This window comes from Epinephelus lanceolatus, chromosome 9 (genome assembly GCF_041903045.1).
Source record: "Epinephelus lanceolatus isolate andai-2023 chromosome 9, ASM4190304v1, whole genome shotgun sequence".
NCBI lineage: Eukaryota > Metazoa > Chordata > Actinopteri > Perciformes > Serranidae > Epinephelus > Epinephelus lanceolatus.
The window spans coordinates 45,721,580-45,744,805 of NC_135742.1; the positions used below are offsets into that span (position 1 = coordinate 45,721,580).

The 23,226-nt window shown below is 42.3% G+C and overlaps 1 protein-coding gene across 7 annotated transcripts in view; it reads left to right on the plus strand.

The window, feature by feature from the left end:
• cacna1ba (calcium channel, voltage-dependent, N type, alpha 1B subunit, a) overlaps positions 1–23,226 on the plus strand; it is a 775,969-nt gene that overhangs the window by 602,696 nt on the left and 150,047 nt on the right. For all 7 annotated transcript variants that reach the window (XR_013492059.1, XM_078170996.1, XM_078170991.1 and 4 more), the window contains 5 exons: positions 16,997–17,113; positions 17,373–17,438; positions 17,578–17,669; positions 21,562–21,712; positions 23,045–23,172. Coding sequence is in view for 6 of the 7 variants with exons in the window: in XM_078170996.1 (XP_078027122.1) it covers positions 16,997–17,113; positions 17,373–17,438; positions 17,578–17,669; positions 21,562–21,712; positions 23,045–23,172 (554 nt within the window). In the remaining variant the exon portion in view is untranslated. The remainder of the gene's footprint in view (positions 1–16,996; positions 17,114–17,372; positions 17,439–17,577; positions 17,670–21,561; positions 21,713–23,044; positions 23,173–23,226) is intronic.

The following is a 23,226-nucleotide window of genomic DNA, read 5'->3' on the forward strand; positions in this document are numbered from 1 at the left end:
TAACGCGAGTAGTGGCAAAATACCTTGATAGCATCATTAATGTGGTCTGTAGGATCTGTAGTGGTCGCCATTGTTGCTATCCTCACCAGTTACCCACCGGCGCACAGCTTCACAGCAGCGTGATGCTGATTGGCTAATCGCTAGACCCGCCCCCACCCCCGGCGTTCATTGGTCCTTCCATCGTTTGGACGAGATAAATTGCAAATTCATTGCAGTATGCCAGACCAGAGATGCAAGCCTACTCAGTTGAGCAGGTGGGGTCTATGGTCTGGAACCAGGCTAATAATATGGCACTATGAGCTCTTTAAGATATGACGGAGCGTGACCATTTAGAGCTTTATAAGTTAACAGTAGGATTTTAAATTCAATTCTGGATTTTACAGGGAGCCAGTGCAGAGAAGCTAAAACAGGAGAAATATGATCTTGTTTCTTAGTTCCTGTTAGTACACGTGCTGCTGCATTCTGAATTAGCTGGAGAGTTTTTCAGGACTTACTAGAGCTACCTGATAATAGAGAGTTACAGTAATCCAGCCTTGAGATAACAAAAGCGTGGACCAATTTTTCTGCATCTTTTCGGGTCAGGATAGGCCTAATTTTCGCAATATTACGCAGATGAAAAAATGCAGTCCGTGAGGTTTGTTTTAAATGAGAATTAAAAGACAAATCTTGGTCAAATGTTACTCCGAGGTTTCTTACGGTAGTGCTAGAGGCCAGAGCAATGCCATCTAGAGAAACTATGTCATCAGATAAAGAGTCTCTAGTTTTTTGGGGCCATCAACAATAACTTCAGTTTTGTCTGAATTTAACATCAGGAAATTGGTGCTCATCCAGGTTTTTATGTCTTTAAGGCAATTATGAAGTTTAGTTAATTGATTACTTTCTTCTGGCTTCATCGATAAATACAACTGTGTATCATCCGCATAACAATGGAAATTTATAGAGTGATTTCTAATGACCTAAAGGAAGCATATATAGAGTAAATAGGATTGGTCCGAGCACAGAACCTTGCGGAACTCCAAAACAAACTTTAGTACGTAAGGATGATTCATTATGAACATCAACAAACTGAAAACGATCAGATAAATAAGATTTAAACCAGCTTAGTGCAGATCCTTTTAGGCCAATTAAGTGTTCCAGTCTCTGTAGCAGAATTTGATGGTCAATTGTGTCAAACGCCGCACTAAGATCTAATAAAACAAGTACAGAGACGAGTCCTTTGCAATCAGAAGGTCATTTGTAATTTTAACTAGTGCTGTGTCAGTGCTATGATGCACTCTAAATCCTGACTGAAATTCCTCACATAAATTATTATCATGGAGAAAATCACACAGCTGGTCTGCGACTACTTTCTCAAGGATCTTTGAAAGAAAGGGAAGATTAGATATTGGTCTATAGTTGGCCAACACTTCTGGATCCAGGGTGGGCTTTTTTAGGAGAGGTTTAATTACAGCTACCTTAAAAGACTGTGGTACATAGCCTGTTAATAAGGATATATTGATCATATCTAATATATGAGTGTTAACTAAAGGTAAGACCTCCTTAAGTAGCCTAGTTGGGATGGGGTCTAAGAGACATGTTGATGATTTAGATGAAGAAATCACTGCGGTCAATTCTTGAAGAGAAATTGGGGAGAAGCAATCTAAATATATATTAGGTCTTACAGCTGTGTTTGAGGTTAGATAGGTACTATCTGAAGACAGGAGGTCATGGATTTTGCCTCTAATAGTTAGAATTTTGTCATTAAAAAAGCTCATAAAATCATTACTGCTAAGGGTTAAAGGAATACAAGGCTCAATAGAGCTTTGACTCAACTTCAACACAAACATATCAAACATGTTTTATTTTCTCTTCATTCATTGGTATGTTTTTCCCTTTTTCATTTCTTTCTTTTTTTGATATATAGTAACACAAAATGTTTTTTTTGTTTTTTTAACGCTCTCTTTATTGAGTTTTTCACAAAGAGAAGTAACAAAGAACTTTCATTCTGTGACAAACAACACACAAACCATCTCCCTTCTCCCGTAACATTAGACAACATATGGAAGATTTCAGACCAGAATCTGTTCAGGGAGGGACAGCGCCAAAACATATGTGTGTAATTTGCTGTGGCTTGTCTGCATCTCAGTCACACAGCGCTGGCCTGGCTCAAAAACCTGAAAGGTGTGGTGCTTCAAGGCAGCCACAGGTGTGTTGTTTGTCAGCGTGCGTGCCCTCATCTTTTTTATGTCTTTTTTAGTGTTTTTAAAACTTTTAGAAACTTTAATTTTTGAGGTGGATCGCAAGGTATATGTTTTTCATCATGTGTGGCCAGGAGGAGAAGATGAAAGGCTTAGACATCCACAAATATTCTCTGCACTTTAAAAGAAGTCTCCGGAAACGTGCAGCCCCGCTGGATGCAAATACAAACCAAATTCTTATAAACATCGGAGTAACCCGCAAGAGAAGTCGGGCCAGAGGATCTAAAGCCGGCAAGAACAGATGGCAGAAAATAACAACCATAGAAGGACACAGACCGAAACCTAAATATCGGAGGAAACGGGTGAGTGTCCTGACTGAAGTAAGCACCATAAAACCTGAATGGAAGCAAATCCGAATGGCTAAGATGACAATCTGTAACGCACAATCACTGACAAAAAAGAGGGATGAATATGAGCTATTGTTGAAAAGTCTTGATGCTGATATAGCGTCACTGAAAAGTGGGCTTATGAAAATATACAGGATGAATCACTGTCAGTACAAGACTATCAGCTCTTTAGGAAAGACAGGATAAATGGGAAAAGTGGAGGGGGCGTGGCAGTGCACTGTCATGAAAGAGTACAGGCAAAAAGAAGAAAGGACTTGGAGAATGATGATATTGAGTGTCTGTGGGTACAGCTACAACCGTGCCGGACTCCTAGCAGTGTCTCAACAATTGTAGTGTAACACCCCCCCTGGGCAAATAAAAAACCTTACCAGGAGAGAACTTGATAGTATTAATAAATACTATTGACACTATCAAAGCATCTTCTCCCCATGTAGGCTTACATCTTTGTGGAGATTTCAACAAATTGCCCACTAAGCTGCTAACTTCCTCCCACCCTGATATTCGACAAATAGTGAAACGTCAGACTAGAGGGCAGAGGGTGTGTTATTGAGCCCATTATGTACAACGGGGCAGAAACAGCAGGTGAAACAGAGGAGGGGACAGTTAGTGACACAAGAAAGGAAAGAGGCTCTGGCAACATGCATAGCTGTGACTGACTGGTCAGCAGTCTACAAGGCTGAGGACATCACCTCCAAGGTAATAAGCTTTAATAAGCATATTCAGACTGCGATGGACGTTTGTATACCAGTGAGACAAACAAAAAATCAACTACTGCAGATAAACCATGGATGACGGAGAAAATAAAGCAGGCTATAAAGAAAAGGCAAAAAGCCTATAACAAATGGGGGAAAATGGGAAAATGGAGGAAAATCAGAAATTTAGTTCAACGACTTATCCAAAAGGCAAAAGTAAAATACTATAAACATGAAATGCAGAATTTAAAGGAAAAGAACCCCAAGGAATGGTGGGACTTTATAAATAAAGGCCTTGGACGAGCTAAATCAGCAGATGGCAAAGTGAGAATACATGGAGTAGAGGACAATAAAGCTGCAGAAGCTCTGAATAGCTTTTTGCAGAATCATGGACTAAAACAACTCCATATTCTATGTTCCCTCTATCCAAACCTCCCACAGTGAAGCAAGCCCTCATCCACCTTGACTCTCAAAAAGCAAGTGGGCCCGATGACATCCCAAATTGGCTACTTAAAGAGCATGCAGAGGATCTTGCCCCCGTTACTACAAACCTGATAAACCGCTCTTATCAACGGGGTTTTTTTTCCCGATGTATGGAAACAGTCAAATGTCTGCCCTATACCTAAAGGGTATGGGAACCGGAGGGTTGCCTGTTCGAGTCCCCGTCCGGACCAAATATGGAGCGTGGACTGGTGGCTGGAGAGGTGCCAGTTCACCTCCTGGGCACTGCCGAGGTGCCCCTGAGCAAGGCACCAAACCCCCAACCGCTCGGGGCGCCTGACCAAGGCAGCCCCCTCACTCTGACATCTCTCCACTTTGTGCATGTATAGGTTCTATTTGTGCATGTGTGTGTCTTTCGGACCTGTGTGTTAATGACAAAAAGAGTGAAAAAATTGAATTTTCCCTCAAGGGGATTAATAAAGTATATAAAATTCAAATTAATTTAAAAAAAAATAAATTAAAAATGGTGAGAGTATTGTTGGCAGATATGTCCAAAGCGTTCGATTGAGTTGATCGCATGACTCTGATGCAAAACATACTGGACCTATAACTGTGCCCAGCCCTGACAGCCTGGCTTCATAGTTACATCACAGGGAGGAGACAAAGAGTGGTGGCAAATGGTGCTCACAGCTCCTAGATCGAGGTAACATCTGGGGTGCCTCAAGGGGGAGTCGTGTCCCCATACCTCTTCCTCCTCTATATGGCCACTCATGATGCTGTGTTCAAGGACACTCTTAATGTGGGATATGCAGATGATATCAGGCTGTCGAGGGCAATCCCCCTATCTAACATCATGATGGACACATCAATGCACCAGGAGGCACAAATGCTGGATGACTGAAAATAATAAGATGCTGCTAAATGGGCAGAAATCAGTAGAGCTGCGAATATGGTTTGCAAGGGATCCACCACAACCCCCTCCCCTGATGCTTGGAGGACAGGAAGTACCTGTTGTGGACACAACAAAATGTTATCACCTAGACACAAAACTTAGTGGAGATGTGCACATCGAAAAGGCAGTTAAAACAGCCTCTGAACGGCTGCACTACCTAACTGTCATGGCAAGACATGGATTACCTGCAGATGACCTTGTCACCATCTACACAACCCTCAACAGACCATGTCTGGAATACAGCTCAGTACTCTTGGTGGGCTGCACCAAAAAACCAACAAGCAGATCTAGAGCGGGTCCAAACACGCCTGCAAAATCGTCACAAGGAGAGCAGGAAAAATCTCGCAAGCTCTCCCCTCACTCCAGTTCAGGAGGGAGGAGGCTGCTGTGAAACTGATCTGGGACATGCACAACTCCCAACATCTATTGCATGACCTCCTACCACCAACACAAGGTAGCTGTATTGCCAGAACACTCAGGAACCAGCATAAGCTGGCTGAACTGAAGGCCAAAACCAACAGACTGAGGAACTCAACTCTGCACACTGCAGTTAGGCTATATAATGATGCTGTATAGACTCACAAAGAAAGTTACATACATGTATTTGTTACATGTACATAGCATCTCCTCATGTGTTGTATTGCCTACCACCTTGATTGCTACCTTTGCCTTGCCTTGCTACCTCTGAAATAACTGTTACTATTGTTGTCATTCTGATTGTTTTTTTAAATGCCATTCATTCTCTATGTATGTATGCTTATGTTTTTAAACTAGATAGGTAAAATTCTGCATTTTTTTCAGTGAACCCTCGGTTCTACTGTGAGCATGAATTAATCAAATCAAATCAAATCAAATCAAATCAAAATGCATTGTTCACACAAAGGAGATATAGTATCAAATATTTTTGCAAGCCGAGCTTTAGTATAGTGAGCTCGATGTAGGATCCTGGAAATGAGCTACGGCCAAACTGTCGAGCTTGGAGGTACCTGAAAAAATGTGCTTTAGAAAGCGAAAATTTATTAACTAATTGTTGAAAAGAGGCAAAAGAAGAATCCACATAGAGGTCTCTTAAGGTTCTTATACCCAGCCTAGCCCATATAGAGAAAGTATTATCCGATAAAGATGGAGGAAAGATATGATTTGCTCCAAGGGGAGTGCCAACAGAGTGTGTTTTTAGGCCAAAATGGCGTCTAAATTGAACCTACGTTTTAAGGCAGGAGGCCACTATCACATTTTTAGTGTAACTAGAAGTAGAAGAGGAAAGAGGTGAATACAGTAAAGCCTTCAGTGCTACTGAATGAGCCGAATTTGCCTCCATGACCAACCACGCTGGAGGGGACTCCATATTGTCATCCACTTACTGATCCAGTAATTCAGGTTCCTTATATTCGTTGCCCTGTAACAATACAAGAGGTTAGGTTGTGCCATTCCATCTGAAGCATCCGGCCTCTGTAAAACTTTGCTGCGCAACCTGGGGGCTTCTTGTTCCAGATACAATCCAAAATAAGACTATCTTCTCTACGGAAAAAAGCAAGAGGGAGGAAGATCGGAATGTACTGAAATAAATATAAAAAGCGCGGGAAAATATTTATTTTAACAGTGTTAATCCTAGCGGCCACGGAAAGATTTAGGAGGGACCATCGCTCAAAGTCATGTTTAATTTGTGTAAGCAGAGAAAGAAAAATTTTCTGATAAAGACTGACCATTGTGTCGGCTACATGTACTCCAAGATAGACAAAGCCAGAATTAGAGACCTTAAATGGTAGATTTCCAAGCGGATACTCCTTTGCCTCTCTATAAACAGCATCACCTCACTTTTACAAAGATTTAGTTTATATCCAGAAATTTTCCTAAATGCATCTAAGACTGAAAGGGCTGTGAGGATGGAACGTGACAGATCAGATAAAAGCAACAAAAGATCATCCGTGTACAGGGCCACCTTCAGCTCTAAGGCATTCCTGGTTATGCCACATATATCAGGATTAGACTGTAAAGCAACTGACAGAGTTTCTATTACAATGGCAAATAATAGAGGGCTTAAAGGACAACCCTTCCTTGTAGAGTGATATAAACAAAAATAGTCAGAATTTGTGCTATTTGTCCTAAGAGTAGCCTGAGGAGACGCATAGAGTAATCTTACCCATGAAACAAATTTTTCCCCAAATCCAAATTTCCCCAAAATAAAGATTAAGTAATCCCACTCTACTCTGTCAAATGCCTTCTCGGCCTCCACAGCAATTAAGACCTCTGGCAGAGCAGTTGGAGAAGGATTATAGACCACATTAAATACCCTCCTAAAAAAATGAGTGCCTATTGTGAATAAACCCAGTTTGGTCTAGCGATATAATTGAAGGTAAAACCGCTTCTAAGCATCTGGCCAACAACTTTGACAATGATTTAAAATCAACATTTAACAGGCTAATGGGATCATATGAACCACATAGTAATGGGTCTTTACTCTTTTTTTTTACCCAGTGAGATACAAGCCTGATTTAGAGTATGTGGGAGTATGCCTATATTAAAAGACTCGGTAAACATCTCTGACAGGTATGGGGCCAGCTGCTTCCAGAATGTTTTATAAAATTCAGCCGGAAAGCAGTCTGGGCCCGGGCTTTTACCGCTTTGTAATGATCTACCTACAGCCTCAAGCATGATTTGCTGTGATAGGATGCTCTAGCTCCTTAGCCAAATTCTGATCCAGAATAGGAGTATTAATTCTGCCGAAGAAGGAGGTCAGGCCTGTAGAAACATGAAAGCAATCAGATGAATACAGCCACTTATAAAATTCCATAAAAGTCTAATTAATTTCCAAAGGGTCTGATGTTACTCCTGTACCAGTTTCTATTCGTGGAATCAGCCGAGATGCAGATATTTGTCGTAACTGATGAGCCAACAGTTTACTAGTCTTATCCCCTTGCTCATGAAATTTGGATCTCAAATTAAGTAAAAGTTCAGTGGTATGTTGTGACATGATAAGATCATATTCAGCTTGCAAAGAAATTCGCTCCTTATAAGTATCCGGCAATTTTGAGGTTGCATATAGAGAGTCTATGCGCTGAGATAACCTGGTTAATCTCTCTTTGCTAGATTTTTTCCGATAGGCCTTGTAAGAAATAATCTCCCCCCTTATGAAAGCCTTCACTGTTTCCCACAACCTGGCCGTAGTGACCTCTGAGGTCTTATTAACTTGGGAAAAAAAAATCGAGGTAAGCCGGGTATTGGAGGCTGAATTTAACATTGGCACAGGCATGAAGCTCTTTCTTCACCTGGATGAAAGCCGCCTTCCGCTTAGCCACAGTCGGTGTAAAGTCCGGGAAAATGTACACCCTTTTCCCGTTGTGTAGCAGGGGGGAAGCCTCTCCAGCACGGCATAGAATAACATTCCTGGCTTGAAACTGTGTCATCCTGATAACCATCGGACATGGTGGCTTGCCTTCCTTTGGTTTAGGACGCAATGTGCGGTGGACCCTGTCAAGCCTGGGCTTCTCCTCGTGCCCCAGCAGGTCTTTCAAAAGTTCAGCAATAAACTCTGTAGGTTGGGGACCCTCTGAACCCTCAGGCAGGCCCACGAGTCGGATATTATTCCACCTGGAGCATGCCTCTAAGTCTTCACATTTCTTGCTCTGAGTGTCCACTGCAGCAGAGAGCCTAGCCACGTTAGCCTGCATGCTAGTTAGCTGGTCACTATGCTCGTTAGCCGAGTGCTTAATATCACAAATAGTCCCACTTTGTCGTGCAACTTTTTCTTCCAGCAGTTTCAGGGTGGTCACCACTTCCTTCTTGACCAACTCGGAAATTATCAACTCAAATTTGGTGGTAATTTCAGTTCGCAGGTCATCTATTTTAATCTCTAATCTGTGTGTATGTGTGTGTGTGTGTGTGCGAGAGAGAAAAGAGAAAGACAAAGGCGGGTGTGGTGATCAAAGAGCCGTTTGGCCTACAAAACAAAATGGCTGACAACAGGGAACTACAAGATGGCCGAATCAAAGCTGGCTTCAGGTTGGGGGAGGTGTTTGTCTGACTGTGTGGTCAGGACAAAGACAAAGGAAAAGAAGCGGGAACTTTGAGATGCCTGTTTGGGTGTAGCTCTGTTGAAAGCCTATTTGTTAATTCAGATTCAGATTCAGAATACTTTATTAATCCCCGGGGGGAAATTGTTTTTGTTCCAATGCTCCGTGCAAAGTAGAAATAGAAATACAGTATGAATGGAAACAAGAGATAAAGATGAAGATATAAATAAAATACTAAAACAGACAATGAAATAAATAAATAAAATATTAAAGTAGACATTAAAATAAAATAAAATAAAATAAAATATTAAAGTAGACAATAAAATAAAAATAAATAATAAAATAGTAAAGTAGACAATCTGAAATATATACAATATACAATGAAATGGTTGTAGCGTTATAAATGAAATGAGAATGAGTAGTTATATTGTTTGTTTTGTTTTATAAATAGCCAAATGAGTCCGATCATCAGAGGGAGGAGTTGTACAGTTTAATGACCACAGGTAAGAATGACTTCCTGTGGCGCTCAGTGGTGCATTTAGGAGCAATCAGTCTCTGGCTGAAGGTGCTCCTCTGTTCAACCAGAGCATTGTGGAGAGGGTGAGAGCCATGCTGAAGTATCGCCCACACCTTCGACAGCATCCTCCTGTCCGACACTGCTGTCAAAGAGTCCAGCTCCACCCCCACAACGTCACTGGCCTTTCTGATCAGCTTGTTGAGTCTGTTGGCATCAGCTACTCTCAGTCTGCTGCCCCAGCACACCACACCAAACAGAATAGCACTGGCCACCACAGACTCATAAAACATCCTCAGCATAGTCCGGCAGATGTTAAAGGAGCGGAGCCTCCTCAGAAAATAGAGGCGGCTCTGTCCCTTCTTGTAAAGGACTTCAGTGTTCTTAGTCCAGTCCAGTTTATTGTCGATGAACACACCTAGATACATGTAGTGTTCAACGATGTCCACGTTATGCCCCAGGATGGAAACTGGGGTCACTGGTGTCCTCGTTCTCCTCAGATCCACCACCAGCTCTTTTGTCTTTGTTGTGTTGAGCTGCAGGTGGTTCAGCTCACACCATGAGACAAAGTTATCCACCACAGCCCTGTATTCATCCTCTTCACCCTTGCTGATACATCCAATGACAGCAGAGTCATCAGAAAACTTCTGAAGATGGCAAGACTCTGTCTGGTAGCTGAAGTCTGTGGTGTAAAGGGTGAAGAGGAAAGGAGAGAGGACAGTCCCTTGTGGGGCCCCGGTGTTGCTGACCACTGTATCTGACACAGTGGTCAGCGCACGTACTGTGGTCGGCCAGTGAGGTAATCCACAATCCAGGACACAAGGCATCGCCGTCAGCTTGTTACCCAGTAGAGCAGGCCTGATGGTATTGAAAGCACTGGAGAAATGTCCAGTTTAGATTTTACCAAATGACAAAACAAATGTGGTCCTGTGAATCCCAACAGTGATGTTACGGAGTGTTGGAGGGTTTTGTTTTCCTCAGTCTGTCCAGTTGTTCTTGGCTGAATTCCAAACTTTCGCGGAGTTGTTGGAGTTCTCTGTGGAGTACTTCGGTAAGTGCTATGCGTGCGTCAAGTCCGGCAAGTTTATTGTTGATTGTGATTAAGATTTCAGTGAGAAACCTCCCCAGATAGTTGATCATCCCAATTCTCTGGGGTAGCTTGACAAAATTGGTGGGGCTGGAGAGCTCTGAGATAGCTCTGACTTTTCCAGTGTCAGGTCTGATGCCATCCTTTCCAATGATGTGTCCAAAGTACTGGATCTCAAATTTCCCCAACTGACACCTGTCCCTGTTCAGTTTTAATCCTGAAGCTTTTATAGTTTGCATTACTGCTCTGAGGTTCTGGTCATAGTCTTTTTTATCCTTGACAAAAAAACAAACAGAATATCATTCATAACCACCACCATGCCAGTGTGATCTCTGAAGAGGGTGCTCATCTTTTGCCAAAATATTTCTGGAGCTGAAGTAATGCTGAAAGGAAGCCTCTGGAAACAGCAACAGCCCAGTCTTGTAATGAAAGTTGTGAGCTTCCTGCAGCTGGCATCAAGTGGTATTTGCCAAAATCCACTTTGGATCGGTGGTATTTGCCAAATTCCAGTTGTGAGCTTCCTGCTGCTGGCATCAAGTGGTATTTGCCAAAATCCACTTTGGATCGGTGGTATTTGCCAAATTCCAGTTGTGAGCTTCCTGCTGCTGGCATCAAGTGGTATTTGCCAAAATCCTCTTGAGGCATCGACAGTTTCGAAAGTTTTGGTGCAATGTCTTCGAGTGTAGGTAGAATAAACCTCTCCCGTTTCACTGCTTTGTTAAACTTAGTTAAGTCTACGCAGATTCAAGGTTTCTTGTTCTTTTTAATCACAGGCACCAAAGGAACACACCAGTTGGTGGCTTCCTTCACCTCCTCAATGATGCCTAGAGACTGCATTGCTGCTGTGGTGTGGCAATGCTGTTGGGCCTGGCGTCCAGCCTAAGCTATATTTTTACTGGATCACAGTTCAATAGTCCAGTGTCTCCAAAAACATCACCAAATGACTCCAGCCTATCCACTCTGCAAACATCACTATCAGTGTCTGTAGCTTTCACTTCTCTGACAAGCTTAGTTTTGCACATTTTTTTAAAGTGTCCAGTCTTATTACAGCTATGGCAGCATTTTCCTGTTGCAGGACATGCTCCAAACTCATGCAGTCTCCCACACCTGGGACAACTTTTTTCATGTGTTGCCTTTGATGCTCCTTTAAATTGTTTATTGCCTTCAACTTTAGCATGCCTTTTCTCAAATGGTTTGAGTTGTTTTTTTGTGTAACTGCGCTCACTTCACCTTCAGTAGATCTGGCGTTTTGCACTTTAAAGGCGCTGTATGTAAGAATGTGGCCAAAACAGTTACTGCACTCAAATTCAAAATACTGCTGCAAGTCGTGTCCGCCCCCCCCCTCCCCTACAGATTCGAGGTTGCTGGACAGCGGCACGCTGGAGACTGATTTGTTTGCCCACAGGCAGCTGCCGTGGCAGGGCAGTGTCGCCGCGTCCTTGATCTTCGGTTTTCCAGTGGACCGTTTGAACAAGTCCAGCTTCTCTGCTGCTTACGCTGCTGCTTATGCTGCTGCCAGGATACAGCTGAGGAGAAGCTGGCTGCTAATGCTATGTACTGGGACACTGCTAACGCTGCTGCCAGGATACAGCTGAGGAGGAGCCGGCTGCTAATTCTATGTACCGGGACACTGTTAATGCTGCTTGCCATGCTGCTGTAGCTCAGTCGTAACTGTAACTGATGCTGAGACTCTACTGACTGCGTGACTGGTAGACGGCGGTGGGTGGCGCAACAGGCCAAAACACAAATTCAAAACATAAACATGATTTGCGGACTGTAAAAATGTTTTTTAAATGCGAATATTCTGGCTGTACTATTGTTGTTGGTGAGATCAGTATGTTATATGAACATTATTCCTTAGTCTCTGTGACATATTAGGATGATTTTACAACTATTTGCTTTAGATTTCTTACATATAGCTCCTTTAATGAGCTCAGAGTGGCAGTCAATGCTGATGGCCTTTTCCAATGTTAAATCCGGGTCCAGTTGCAGTTTCTGAAATACGTCGCTGTCTGTGATTCCAATGACAATGTTTATCCTTAGTTGCTCCAAAATCACAATGGTCTGCCAATTCATGAAGATGTCTCACAAAAGCCTCAAAACTCTCTCCAAGTCACTGTAGGCATCTGTGAAAAGATGCACGCTCATGTATAGTATTCCGCTTGGGGACAAAATGTTTGTCAAACTTCTTAATTACGTCCTCATAATAATCCTCAAAATCTGCTGGGAATGTGAAGGTGCTGAATATCTGCTTTGCCTCTTTGCCCATAGCATACAGCAGGGCTGGACTGAGATATGAAATCAGCCCTGGTCTTTTGCCCAGACCAGCCCACCACAATCGGCTGGACATCACCTATGTACTCCCCTTCAATACATGAACATACCAGCCCCAATCAAGACACATTTAAAAACATTATGTTAGATTCATCTATATATGTCTATTATTATGGTTTTTAATTTGTTACATGATAAAAGGAATTGGAGTTGTGGGGAGTTTTGTAGATCATTCCATTTGTGTGATGCTTCAAACCTAAATTCTATTTTTCCTAGTTCAGTATTTACATGTGGGATTTCTAATGTTAATTTGCTCTGACCACATATTAGCTGGTTTTGAATTGGAGTAGAATGCAGATAGACTTATATACAAACAATATGTGATGTTGGGTCCTCCTTACACTGAGGGAGGACCATCCTACTTTCTTATAAAGATCACAGTGGTGTGTAGAGGTTTGACAATCTTCTAGGAACTAGAAACTCTAAAATGCAGTCAGCTAGAGTTCAGTTTGCAGACAGCTAATAAGCTAGCTAGCAGAAAAAAACAGCATTTGTTATTTGTCATTTGTTATTTATTGTTTAAAGTTCAAATAGCTAGACATACACTCCCTGTGGTGCTGCTTACCATTTCACCTCCGTCACCTGGCATGCCTCCCTCTCCTACACTGTGAGCCTCCAAGCTTTGTTGCTATCTGGTAGCGTCAGAAGCACTGTCTCTAGTCCAGCCATGCAGACGGCTAGGTGAAGTAAAAAGATTCAGGCATGTAAAACTTGGCCATGCCGCTGCTCCAAACTTCTCCTTCTCTCAGTCAGCTGGACGAAAAAGGGTCACTTCTGTCATGAAGTTTACTGACTCATGTTCTTGAACTTGACCATTTACTGAACATTAGCACAGTCTATCACAAACAGACGAGCATGCAGCTTCTCGGACGTGTATGTCTTAGCTCCTTTACACACCTACTATGCTACTCAGAAACCCTTGTGCATGAATCCTAGTGGTCATAGCGACGTCTAGTAAGTAATCTAAATAATGATAAAGCTACATCAGTCTATAGATTTTCTTTTTAACCAAGCACTGTTTACAGGTTGATGACTTAACCCAGAGTAGATGAAACGCTTGCTTCATGCTGTACATGTATGTGTGTCTGTTTAAATGCATAAGAGCAGCAGATGTACTTTTGTGTGAACTGTAGTTTCAATGCATGATTATTATGCACTCTCTGTTCTGTTTCAGATTAAAGAATAGGTCTGTATTTTTGATGTAAATTTCCTTCTTTGTTCTTCCACAGTGTTTCTTTGCTGTGCTACAGTGGAGGGGTAGTAGTACCAAACAGGAATATTACATTTAATCTAAAAAAACAGGCAACTACTTTCAATGCTCCATTCTGTAATCTTGTAAAAACCTGCTGGTTCACACCAATGCAACTAGATGAGACAGTGTATCATCTCTATGCAACGACTCTGTGTACATCTGTTCTGATTTTCAGCTTTTAAGGCTTATTTTGTGGCTGAATATAACTTGCAGCTTTTTAAAATATGAATGAGGGTAGTGATAGTAAGATACTGGCTACAGTTGCATTTGTAGTTGTGATGAAATGGCGAAAACCAGAAACAAAACAAGCATCAGATGGACTGTATTCAGGGACGGTTTTTGCTATGGGCAATGTGGGCGACCGCCCAGGGCGCAATCTATGTGAGGGCGCATGAGCGCCCTCCAAAAAAAAAAAAAAAAAAAAAAAAAAAAAAAACTTGCCAGTTTTCTAGACTACCACTCATTTCCACATCAAGTTAGTGCAGTGGGCGCTGGGGCGCCCCTATTATCACATTTCAACCAGCAGCAGAAAGGAAAGGCGAATCCTGGTGGTTGTGGGTTGAACGGGGGTCACAGACAGGAATACGGCGGAGGCTCATAGTGTAAATAGTAAAACTAGCCAGGACCGCCTCAGACTGTATTCATAATTAATACATTACAATTAAAATAAACACAAGAAGTTTGTGTTCTAGAGAAAGGATCAGCACTCAGTGAATAACCTCCTAAGCCCTATGATAAGCTATTATGGCAAGGCTTAACTATACAGACCAGTGAGCAGTGATAACTAACATGTCTTTGGGGTCATCGGGTGGGAACCTCCTTTCACCAGTGTTTCGTCTAGTTGATCCCACGACACCTCCAGGAGGCTAGACAGTGATCTCTGGCGTCCCAGAGACACTCCCCTAATGCCAGGTCTCACTGCTCTCCTCACCATCCCAACAACCTCCTTTACCTTACTTACAGATGGCTTTCTCAGCCCAAACAGCACTGCCACCTTCAACAAAACCAAGCTCCAGGTAGCCACAGTGCTGATACTACCTTTCCTAGCACATTCACCATACTCTATTTCACACGCTACATAGCATAACTCCAATATAAACTAAAGTTAAAGGAGATAAATCAACTAACAGGATGAGCAAACACACTCACCTTGCAGCATGGTCTCAAAAAAAATAGCTTCAAATAGGCCACTCCCACACTTAAATGACCTTCCTCTTCCTGGATTTTCTCCTGAGAGGACTGATTGGTGGATCTCTCCACCTGATCTCAAGGAGTTATGTACCCTGCTTCGTAGTTCCCCCTGCTGGCCCCCAACTGACATTATTTCTTCTCTTATAGATCCACTGGCTAGCTCTGGCTGCTTCATCTGACATTTCCTTCACTGTCTTCCTCAAACTCTGTCCCCGCACTCCAAGTTCCCCCAGGAGCGAGACAGCTGATATTGCTATGAATCCCCTACACCCCACTTCCACTAGACAGATCCTAGTTTTCCATCCTCGCTGCTCAGCTTCTGCTCCTAAGTCTGCATATCTAAGCTTTTTTCTTTCATAGGCTTCTTCCACTGAGTCTTCCCATGGAACTGTCAGCTCAGTGAAATAAACTATCCATTGACTCACTGACCACAACACAAGCTTTCCCCCTAAATCTACTTGCATTTCCCAATCACAAGCACCTTCTAGGCAGCCACACCCTTGCCTCCTTACTAACTTATCCCTTCTATATTTCTACCCCTCACGGACAAACTGAATTGCTAAACTCCTATTCTTAACACCTTCTGAATTTACCTGTCTTCATTTCCCTTCGATGCCTGCAGCTAAACATTTCAACACCTGGTTATGTCTCCATGTATATCGGCCTTGTCAAAATATGCTTTAAGGTTGCGGTACCTGAACAAAATGGGCATGATGGGTCCCCATTTACCCACAGTTTTAGGTTCTGGGGGGTCGGTAACACATCGTATGTAGCCCCTACCAGGAATCTAATATGATTCTCCTCCATACTCCACAGGTCCCTCCAACTAATATCACTAACAATGATATAAATAACCAGTGCCAATAAATCAATCAATGAAAATGAGTGTGTATGGGGGTGCATAAGCACATACAGTGAGCAGCTGCAGCAACCCTCTTCAGCGGTCATTTTGACTTGACCAGTGAACCTACAAGCCAACCTGAAACAGGTGATGTGCTTTACGTTCTAAAACCAGCCGCCAGTGATTTGTCCAGCTGAGTTGCAGGTGACACCATCAGCTGGCTTGAGTCAAGATCAGACCGACCAGTTCACACTGCTGCAACTTTTCTCTGCAATACTCTACAATGGTTTTGTCTCATTTTTAAACTTTGGTCTGAGCAGGGCTTTAAAAAGATTTTACACAGAATGAGGACTGTGGGTTTTATACCTCCATCACATACATTGAAATGGCTTTAAGAAACGATCTGTCTGTGGCCATATGGGCAGGACAACTACAGCAACCAAAAACTCTTTCAGTGTACACATGGGCATGTCAGTATTGTTTTAACATAGATTCAAACAAATTGTGACCCTAGTGCCCATTAATGTGTGTGTCTTTGATGCACTCAGGCATGTCAGCTGCAGATGCATTCATTTGGATTAGGCCAGTTTACTTTATCGCATTCTCTCTCATATGAGACATGATTCTGATTTTTATCAGCTGCTGGAATCAGGATGGGTATACTGCGAATGTCGTCTTTATGCCTAAACCCAGGACCCAACTTCATATAGAATTACAGTTCTGATGTAAAATATTTCACAAAATTTACAAATGCAGAAACAAACTGGGAACAAGGACATCACTAAATGTATAAGTGATTAGAACATCAACACAGTGGAATCTTTTTTGTTTGTTTGTTTGGAATCTTTTCAGAAACAAACCACATTCATCTGTTTGGTGATTGAATCTTTGATGCATCCTAAATGTTTTTCCACCTGGGTCTTGTATGATTTTTCTCAAGCATACTAGTTAAAGGGGGTCAGCATGTCACCACAATGACATGTAACCAGCTGAGGTAACTTTTGAATTAATAATTCCACCCTGATAAGGATGTGTTTATCAGTGGGTGGTAAGAGTATTTGGTTGGTAAGGTCTTGGTGCCTCGTCTGTGTCTAACAGGACAGGCTGCTGAACCTGAGCTTCCTGAGGCTGTTCAGAGCTGCTCGGCTCATCAAGCTGCTAAGACAGGGCTACACCATCCGCATCCTGCTGTGGACCTTCGTCCAGTCCTTCAAGGTGCTTACACACATTATCACATGCTCACAAATGTGCACTTTCACACACCCACACACAGTAACTTGTGGGACGGCTGCCAGACCAAATAGTACGGAGTGTGGACTGGTAACTAGAGGGGTGCCAGATCATTTCCTGCTCAGGGTGCCTCATCACTCAAGCATCTCAACATGCAAGCCTTTGGGTCTTGCTAGTGCATATTAATATGTGTGTGGTTATCAAGAAGTAAATACGTTTGTTTTTTCTCTTCCCTGTCCCACAGGCCCTGCCTTATGTTTGCCTACTGATTGCTATGCTGTTCTTCATTTATGCAATTATTGGGATGCAGGTGGGTGATGCTACTCTGCTGTCGTCACAGAGGCCGTGATATTAATATAGTGGTTTAGTTGTTGTGGCCTGAATGTGAAAAACATTATTTTGCACATTGCTAAGACAAATCCTTTTCCGTCAATGTGTCTCTGGTGTAGGTGTTTGGCAACATTGAGCTGAATGAGGACACAGCGATCAATCACCACAACAACTTTCGCACTTTTCTCCAAGCTCTCATGCTGCTTTTCAGGTAAAAGAAGATATATATATATATCTTTGATAGAAATAGTCACAGACATTACTGCTTCATAATAAAATCCCATATATACAGTACAGGCCAAAAGTTTGGACAAACCTTCTCATTCAATGCGTTTTCTTTATTTTCATGACTATTTACATTGTAGATTCTCACTGAAGGCATCAAAACTATGAATGAACACATGTGGAGTTATGTACTTAACAAAAAAAGGTGAAATAACTGAAAACATGTTTTATATTCTAGTTTCTTCAAAATAGCCACCCTTTGCTCTGATTACTGCTTTGCACACTCTTGGCATTCTCTCCATGAGCTTCAAGAGGTAGTCACCTGAAATGGTTTTCCAACAGTCTATAAAGGAGTTCCCAGAGGTGTTTAGCACTTGTTGGCCCCTTTGCCTTCACTCTGCGGTCCAGCTCACCCCAAACCATCTCGATTGGGTTCAGGTCCGGTGACTGTGGAGGCCAGGTCATCTGCCGCAGCACTCCATCACTCTCCTTCTTGGTCAAATAGCCCTTACACAGCCTGGAGGTGTGTTTGGGGTCATTGTCCTGTTGAAAAATAAATGATCGTCCAACTAAACGCAAACCGGATGGGATGGCATGTCGCTGCAGGATGCTGTGGTAGCCATGCTGGTTCAGTGTGCCTTCAATTTTGAATAAATCCCCAACAGTGTCACCAGCAAAACACCCCCACACCATCACACCTCCTCCTCCATGCTTCACAGTGGGAACCAGGCATGTGGAATCCATCCGTTCACCTTTTCTGCGTCTCACAAAGACACGGCGGTTGGAACCAAAGATCTCAAATTTGGACTCATCAGACCAAAGCACAGATTTCCACTGGTCTAATGTCCATTCCTTGTGTTTCTTGGCCCAAACAAATCTCTTCTGCTTGTTGCCTCTCCTTAGCAGTGGTTTCCTAGCAGCTATTTGACCATGAAGGCCTGATTGGCGCAGTCTCCTCTTAACAGTTGTTCTAGAGATGGGTCTGCTGCTAGAACTCTGTGTGGCATTCATCTGGTCTCTGATCTGAGCTGCTGTTAACTTGCCATTTCTGAGGCTGGTGACTCGGATGAACTTATCCTCAGAAGCAGAGGTGACTCTTGGTCTTCCTTTCCTGGGTCGGTCCTCATGTGTGCCAGTTTCGTTGTAGCGCTTGATGGTTTTTGCGACTCCACTTGGAGACACATTTAAAGTTTTTGCAATTTTCCGGACTGACTGACCTTCATTTCTTAAAGTAATGATGGCCACTCGTTTTTCTTTAGTTAGCTGATTGGTTCTTGCCATAATATGAATTTTAACAGTTGTCCAATAGGGCTGTCGGCTGTGTATTAACCTGACTTCTGCACAACACAACTGATGGTCCCAACCCCATTGATAAAGCAAGAAATTCCACTAATTAACCCTGATAAGGCACACCTGTGAAGTGGAAACCATTTCAGGTGACTACCTCTTGAAGCTCATGGAGAGAATGCCAAGAGTGTGCAAAGCAGTAATCAGAGCAAAGGGTGGCTATTTTGAAGAAACTAGAATATAAAACATGTTTTCAGTTATTTCACCTTTTTTTGTTAAGTACATAACTCCACATGTGTTCATTCATAGTTTTGATGCCTTCAGTGAGAATCTACAATGTAAATAGTCATGAAAATAAAGAAAACGCATTGAATGAGAAGGTGTGTCCAAACTTTTGGCCTGTACTGTATATATATATATACACACATACATACATACATATATATATATATATATATGTGTGTGTGTGTGTGTGTGTGTGTGTATGTATATATATATATATATATATATATATATATATATATATGTATATGTGTATGTATATACAGTACAGGCCAAAAGTTTGGACACACCTTCTCATTCAATGCGTTTTCTTTATTTTCATTACTATTTACATTGTAGATTCTCACTGAAGGCATCAAAACTATGAATGAACACGTGGAGTTATGTACTTAACAAAAAAAGGTGAAATAACTGAAAACATGTTTTATACTCTAGTTTCTTCAAAATAGCCACCCTTTGCTCTGATTACTGCTTTGCACACTCTTGGCATTCTCTCGATGAGCTTCAAGAGGTAGTCACCTGAAATGGTTTCCACTTCACAGGTGTGCCTTATCAGGGTTAATTAGTGGAATTTCTTGCTTTATCAATGGGGTTGGGACCATCAGTTGTGTTGTGCAGAAGTCAGGTTAATACACAGCCGACAGCCCTATTGGACAACTGTTAAAATTCATATTATGGCAAGAACCAATCAGCTAACTAAAGAAAAACGAGTGGCCATCATTACTTTAAGAAATGAAGGTCAGTCAGTCCGGAAAATTGCAAAAACTTTAAATGTGTCCCCAAGTGGAGTCGCAAAAACCATCAAGCGCTACAACGAAACTGGCACACATGAGGGCCGACCCAGGAAAGGAAGACAAAGAGTCACCTCTGCTTCTGATGATAAGTTCATCCGAGTCACCAGCCTCAGAAATGGCAAGTTAACAGCAGCTCAGATCAGAGACCAGATGAATGCCACACAGAGTTCTAGCAGCAGACCCATCTCTAGAACAACTGTTAAGAGGAGACTGCGCCAATCAGGCCTTCATGGTCAAATAGCTGCTAGGAAACCACTGCTAAGGAGAGGCAACAAGCAGAAGAGATTTGTTTGGGCCAAGAAACACAAGGAATGGACATTAGACCAGTGGAAATCTGTGCTTTGGTCTGATGAGTCCAAATTTGAGATCTTTGGTTCCAACCGCCGTGTCTTTGTGAGACGCAGAAAAGGTGAACGGATGGATTCCACATGCCTGGTTCCCACTGTGAAGCATGGAGGAGGAGGTGTGATGGTGTGGGGGTGTTTTGCTGGTGACACTGTTGGGGATTTATTCAAAATTGAAGGCACACTGAACCAGCATGGCTACCACAGCATCCTGCAGCGACATGCCATCCCATCCGGTTTGCGTTTAGTTGGACGATCATTTATTTTTCAACAGGACAATGACCCCAAACACACCTCCAGGCTGTGTAAGGGCTATTTGACCAAGAAGGAGAGTGATGGAGTGCTGCGGCAGATGACCTGGCCTCCACAGTCACCGGACCTGAACCCAATCGAGATGGTTTGGGGTGAGCTGGACCGCAGAGTGAAGGCAAAGGGGCCAACAAGTGCTAAACACCTCTGGGAACTCCTTCAAGACTGTTGGAAAACCATTTCAGGTGACTACCTCTTGAAGCTCATGGAGAGAATGCCAAGAGTGTGCAAAGCAGTAATCAGAGCAAAGGGTGGCTATTTTGAAGAAACTAGAATATAAAACATGTTTTCAGTTATTTCACCTTTTTTTGTTAAGTACATAACTCCACGTGTTCATTCATAGTTTTGATGCCTTCAGTGAGAATCTACAATGTAAATAGTCATGAAAATAAAGAAAATGCATTGAATGAGAAGGTGTGTCCAAACTTTTGGCCTGTACTGTATATATATGGGATTTTATTTATTAAATTATTATTTAGCAGTAATGTCTGTGTCCTTTCTTTTCTCCAACTTATCATTGATTGTTGCTTATGTAATCATGAATATTATAGAGAAATATCTGAAATATGAAAGTTTTAAGAGGCTTTAAGTAAGACATTGTTAAAGCAACATAAAACATTTGCCAACCAAATTAATTTTGTATCAAGCACACTTTCCTACAAAGCCAACCTCTGTTGAGTCTACATTATCTGACTTTCTCTGCAAGTCAGTCAGAAGTAATTAAATTTTCCCTTCACTTTAAAAAGCAGCACAGAGTACAACCATGTCTGTTTAATGTTGTTAAAGCTTAACCATGGACCTGCAAAATGTTGCCAGTCCTTTATGTCTCCTCTCTGTTTGTCTGTGATTTTCTGTGCATCAGGAGTGCAACTGGCGAGGCCTGGCATGAGATCATGTTATCGTGTTTGAGTCATCGAGCCTGTGACGAGCGATCAGGGTCCCATGGGAAAGAATGCGGCAGTGATTTCGCCTACTTCTACTTTGTCTCCTTTATCTTCCTCTGCTCCTTCCTGGTCAGCACTGAAACACTCCTACTGTTATGTAGCCACTCTAACTGTTGGCCTGATTTATTCTGTCAGATGTGACACGTTGGCTTTGTAGAAAAGCCCAGGTTGTTGAACACTTGCTATTGACAAACTCAAACTCAAAATTCCCAATGTCGGGGCGTCGGTGGCTTAGTGGTTAGAGCACATGCCCCGTGTACAAGGCTGTTGCCGCAGCGGCCCGGGTTCGACTCCGGCCCGTGGCCCTTTTTTCTGCATGTCGCTCCCTCTCTCTCTCTCCCCCTTTCGCACTTGTCTGTCCTGTCAATTAAAGGCAAAATGCCCCAAAAAATATCTTAAAAAATAATTCCCAATTAAGCCTCACATTAGTGTTTTTTTAAAAATGTGAATGCATTATTTAAATAACTTAATGCATGTGTTTTCTACATTTCTAACATCCCCTTCCCACTTGATTTAATCAGGAGAGAGAACTCCACAAATTCATCTTCTGTTTGAGTGGTGAGACTGTGAGACCCATCTACTGACCAAACACTTCCTATCAACTGCTCCCGTGGAGGCATGTTGTTGTCTCCATCAGGAATAGTTCCTGACAGAGAGGTCTCTCTGATGATGTAAGCAATGCGCTCATCTGCAGCTGTGACAAGGAAGAGCCTCCTCCCATAGCTGTTGTGTTTTTTGTGTGTACTTGAGCATTTTGGCATCAAATTTCATATTGAACCATATTTGTTAAACTTCTTGAGTCATTCTAGGACATGGAGTTACCAGCACGCGTTACCTCCTTCCACGCCTTTGATTTTCCTGTCCCTGTCACAGCACTAATAATAAAATAATGAAATATAATATATGTAAAATAAAATAAAATGAAATATTTTTCTCAACTCCACTTCACCCAAAATAACTTCAGTCTCAGTGTCAGAAAAGTTGCTCTATATTTGCAGGTCAACAGGAGCTAACTGGATTACTGGAGCTTGATTGCTAGTTTATTCAGTTTATTTAAATTACATATTTGTCTCATCATGTCTTCTTTTAAGCCATGCCTCTTTTGTGAAGTGGTTTACTGTATACTCAGACAGAGCAAGATGTTATACCAGTGGATGTTGCAACCTAGCTAAATGCTAAAATATAAGTCTCTAGCTGTGGATTCTACAGCTCTCTGTTCCCTCAAAAGTCAGCACTTTAAAGATGGCTGCCATTGTTTAGCGGCACAACTTGAAATTCGCCAAGTCAAACTTGACACAAAAGATTAATGCAGATTTGCTCTGAGATGAATTAATACATTCCAAATGACTGTTTAAATGTTGCTGTGACTGGGCTAAATCACAGGCGTAAACTCTGTTCCAGATGCTGAACCTGTTCGTAGCAGTCATAATGGATAACTTTGAGTACCTGACCAGAGACTCCTCCATCCTGGGGCCTCATCACCTCGATGAGTTCATCCGGGTTTGGGCCGAGTACGACCCAGCTGCATGGTATGTTCACGCCTCCCTCTGGGCCCCAGAGAGTAGCATACAAAGTAAAGTGGG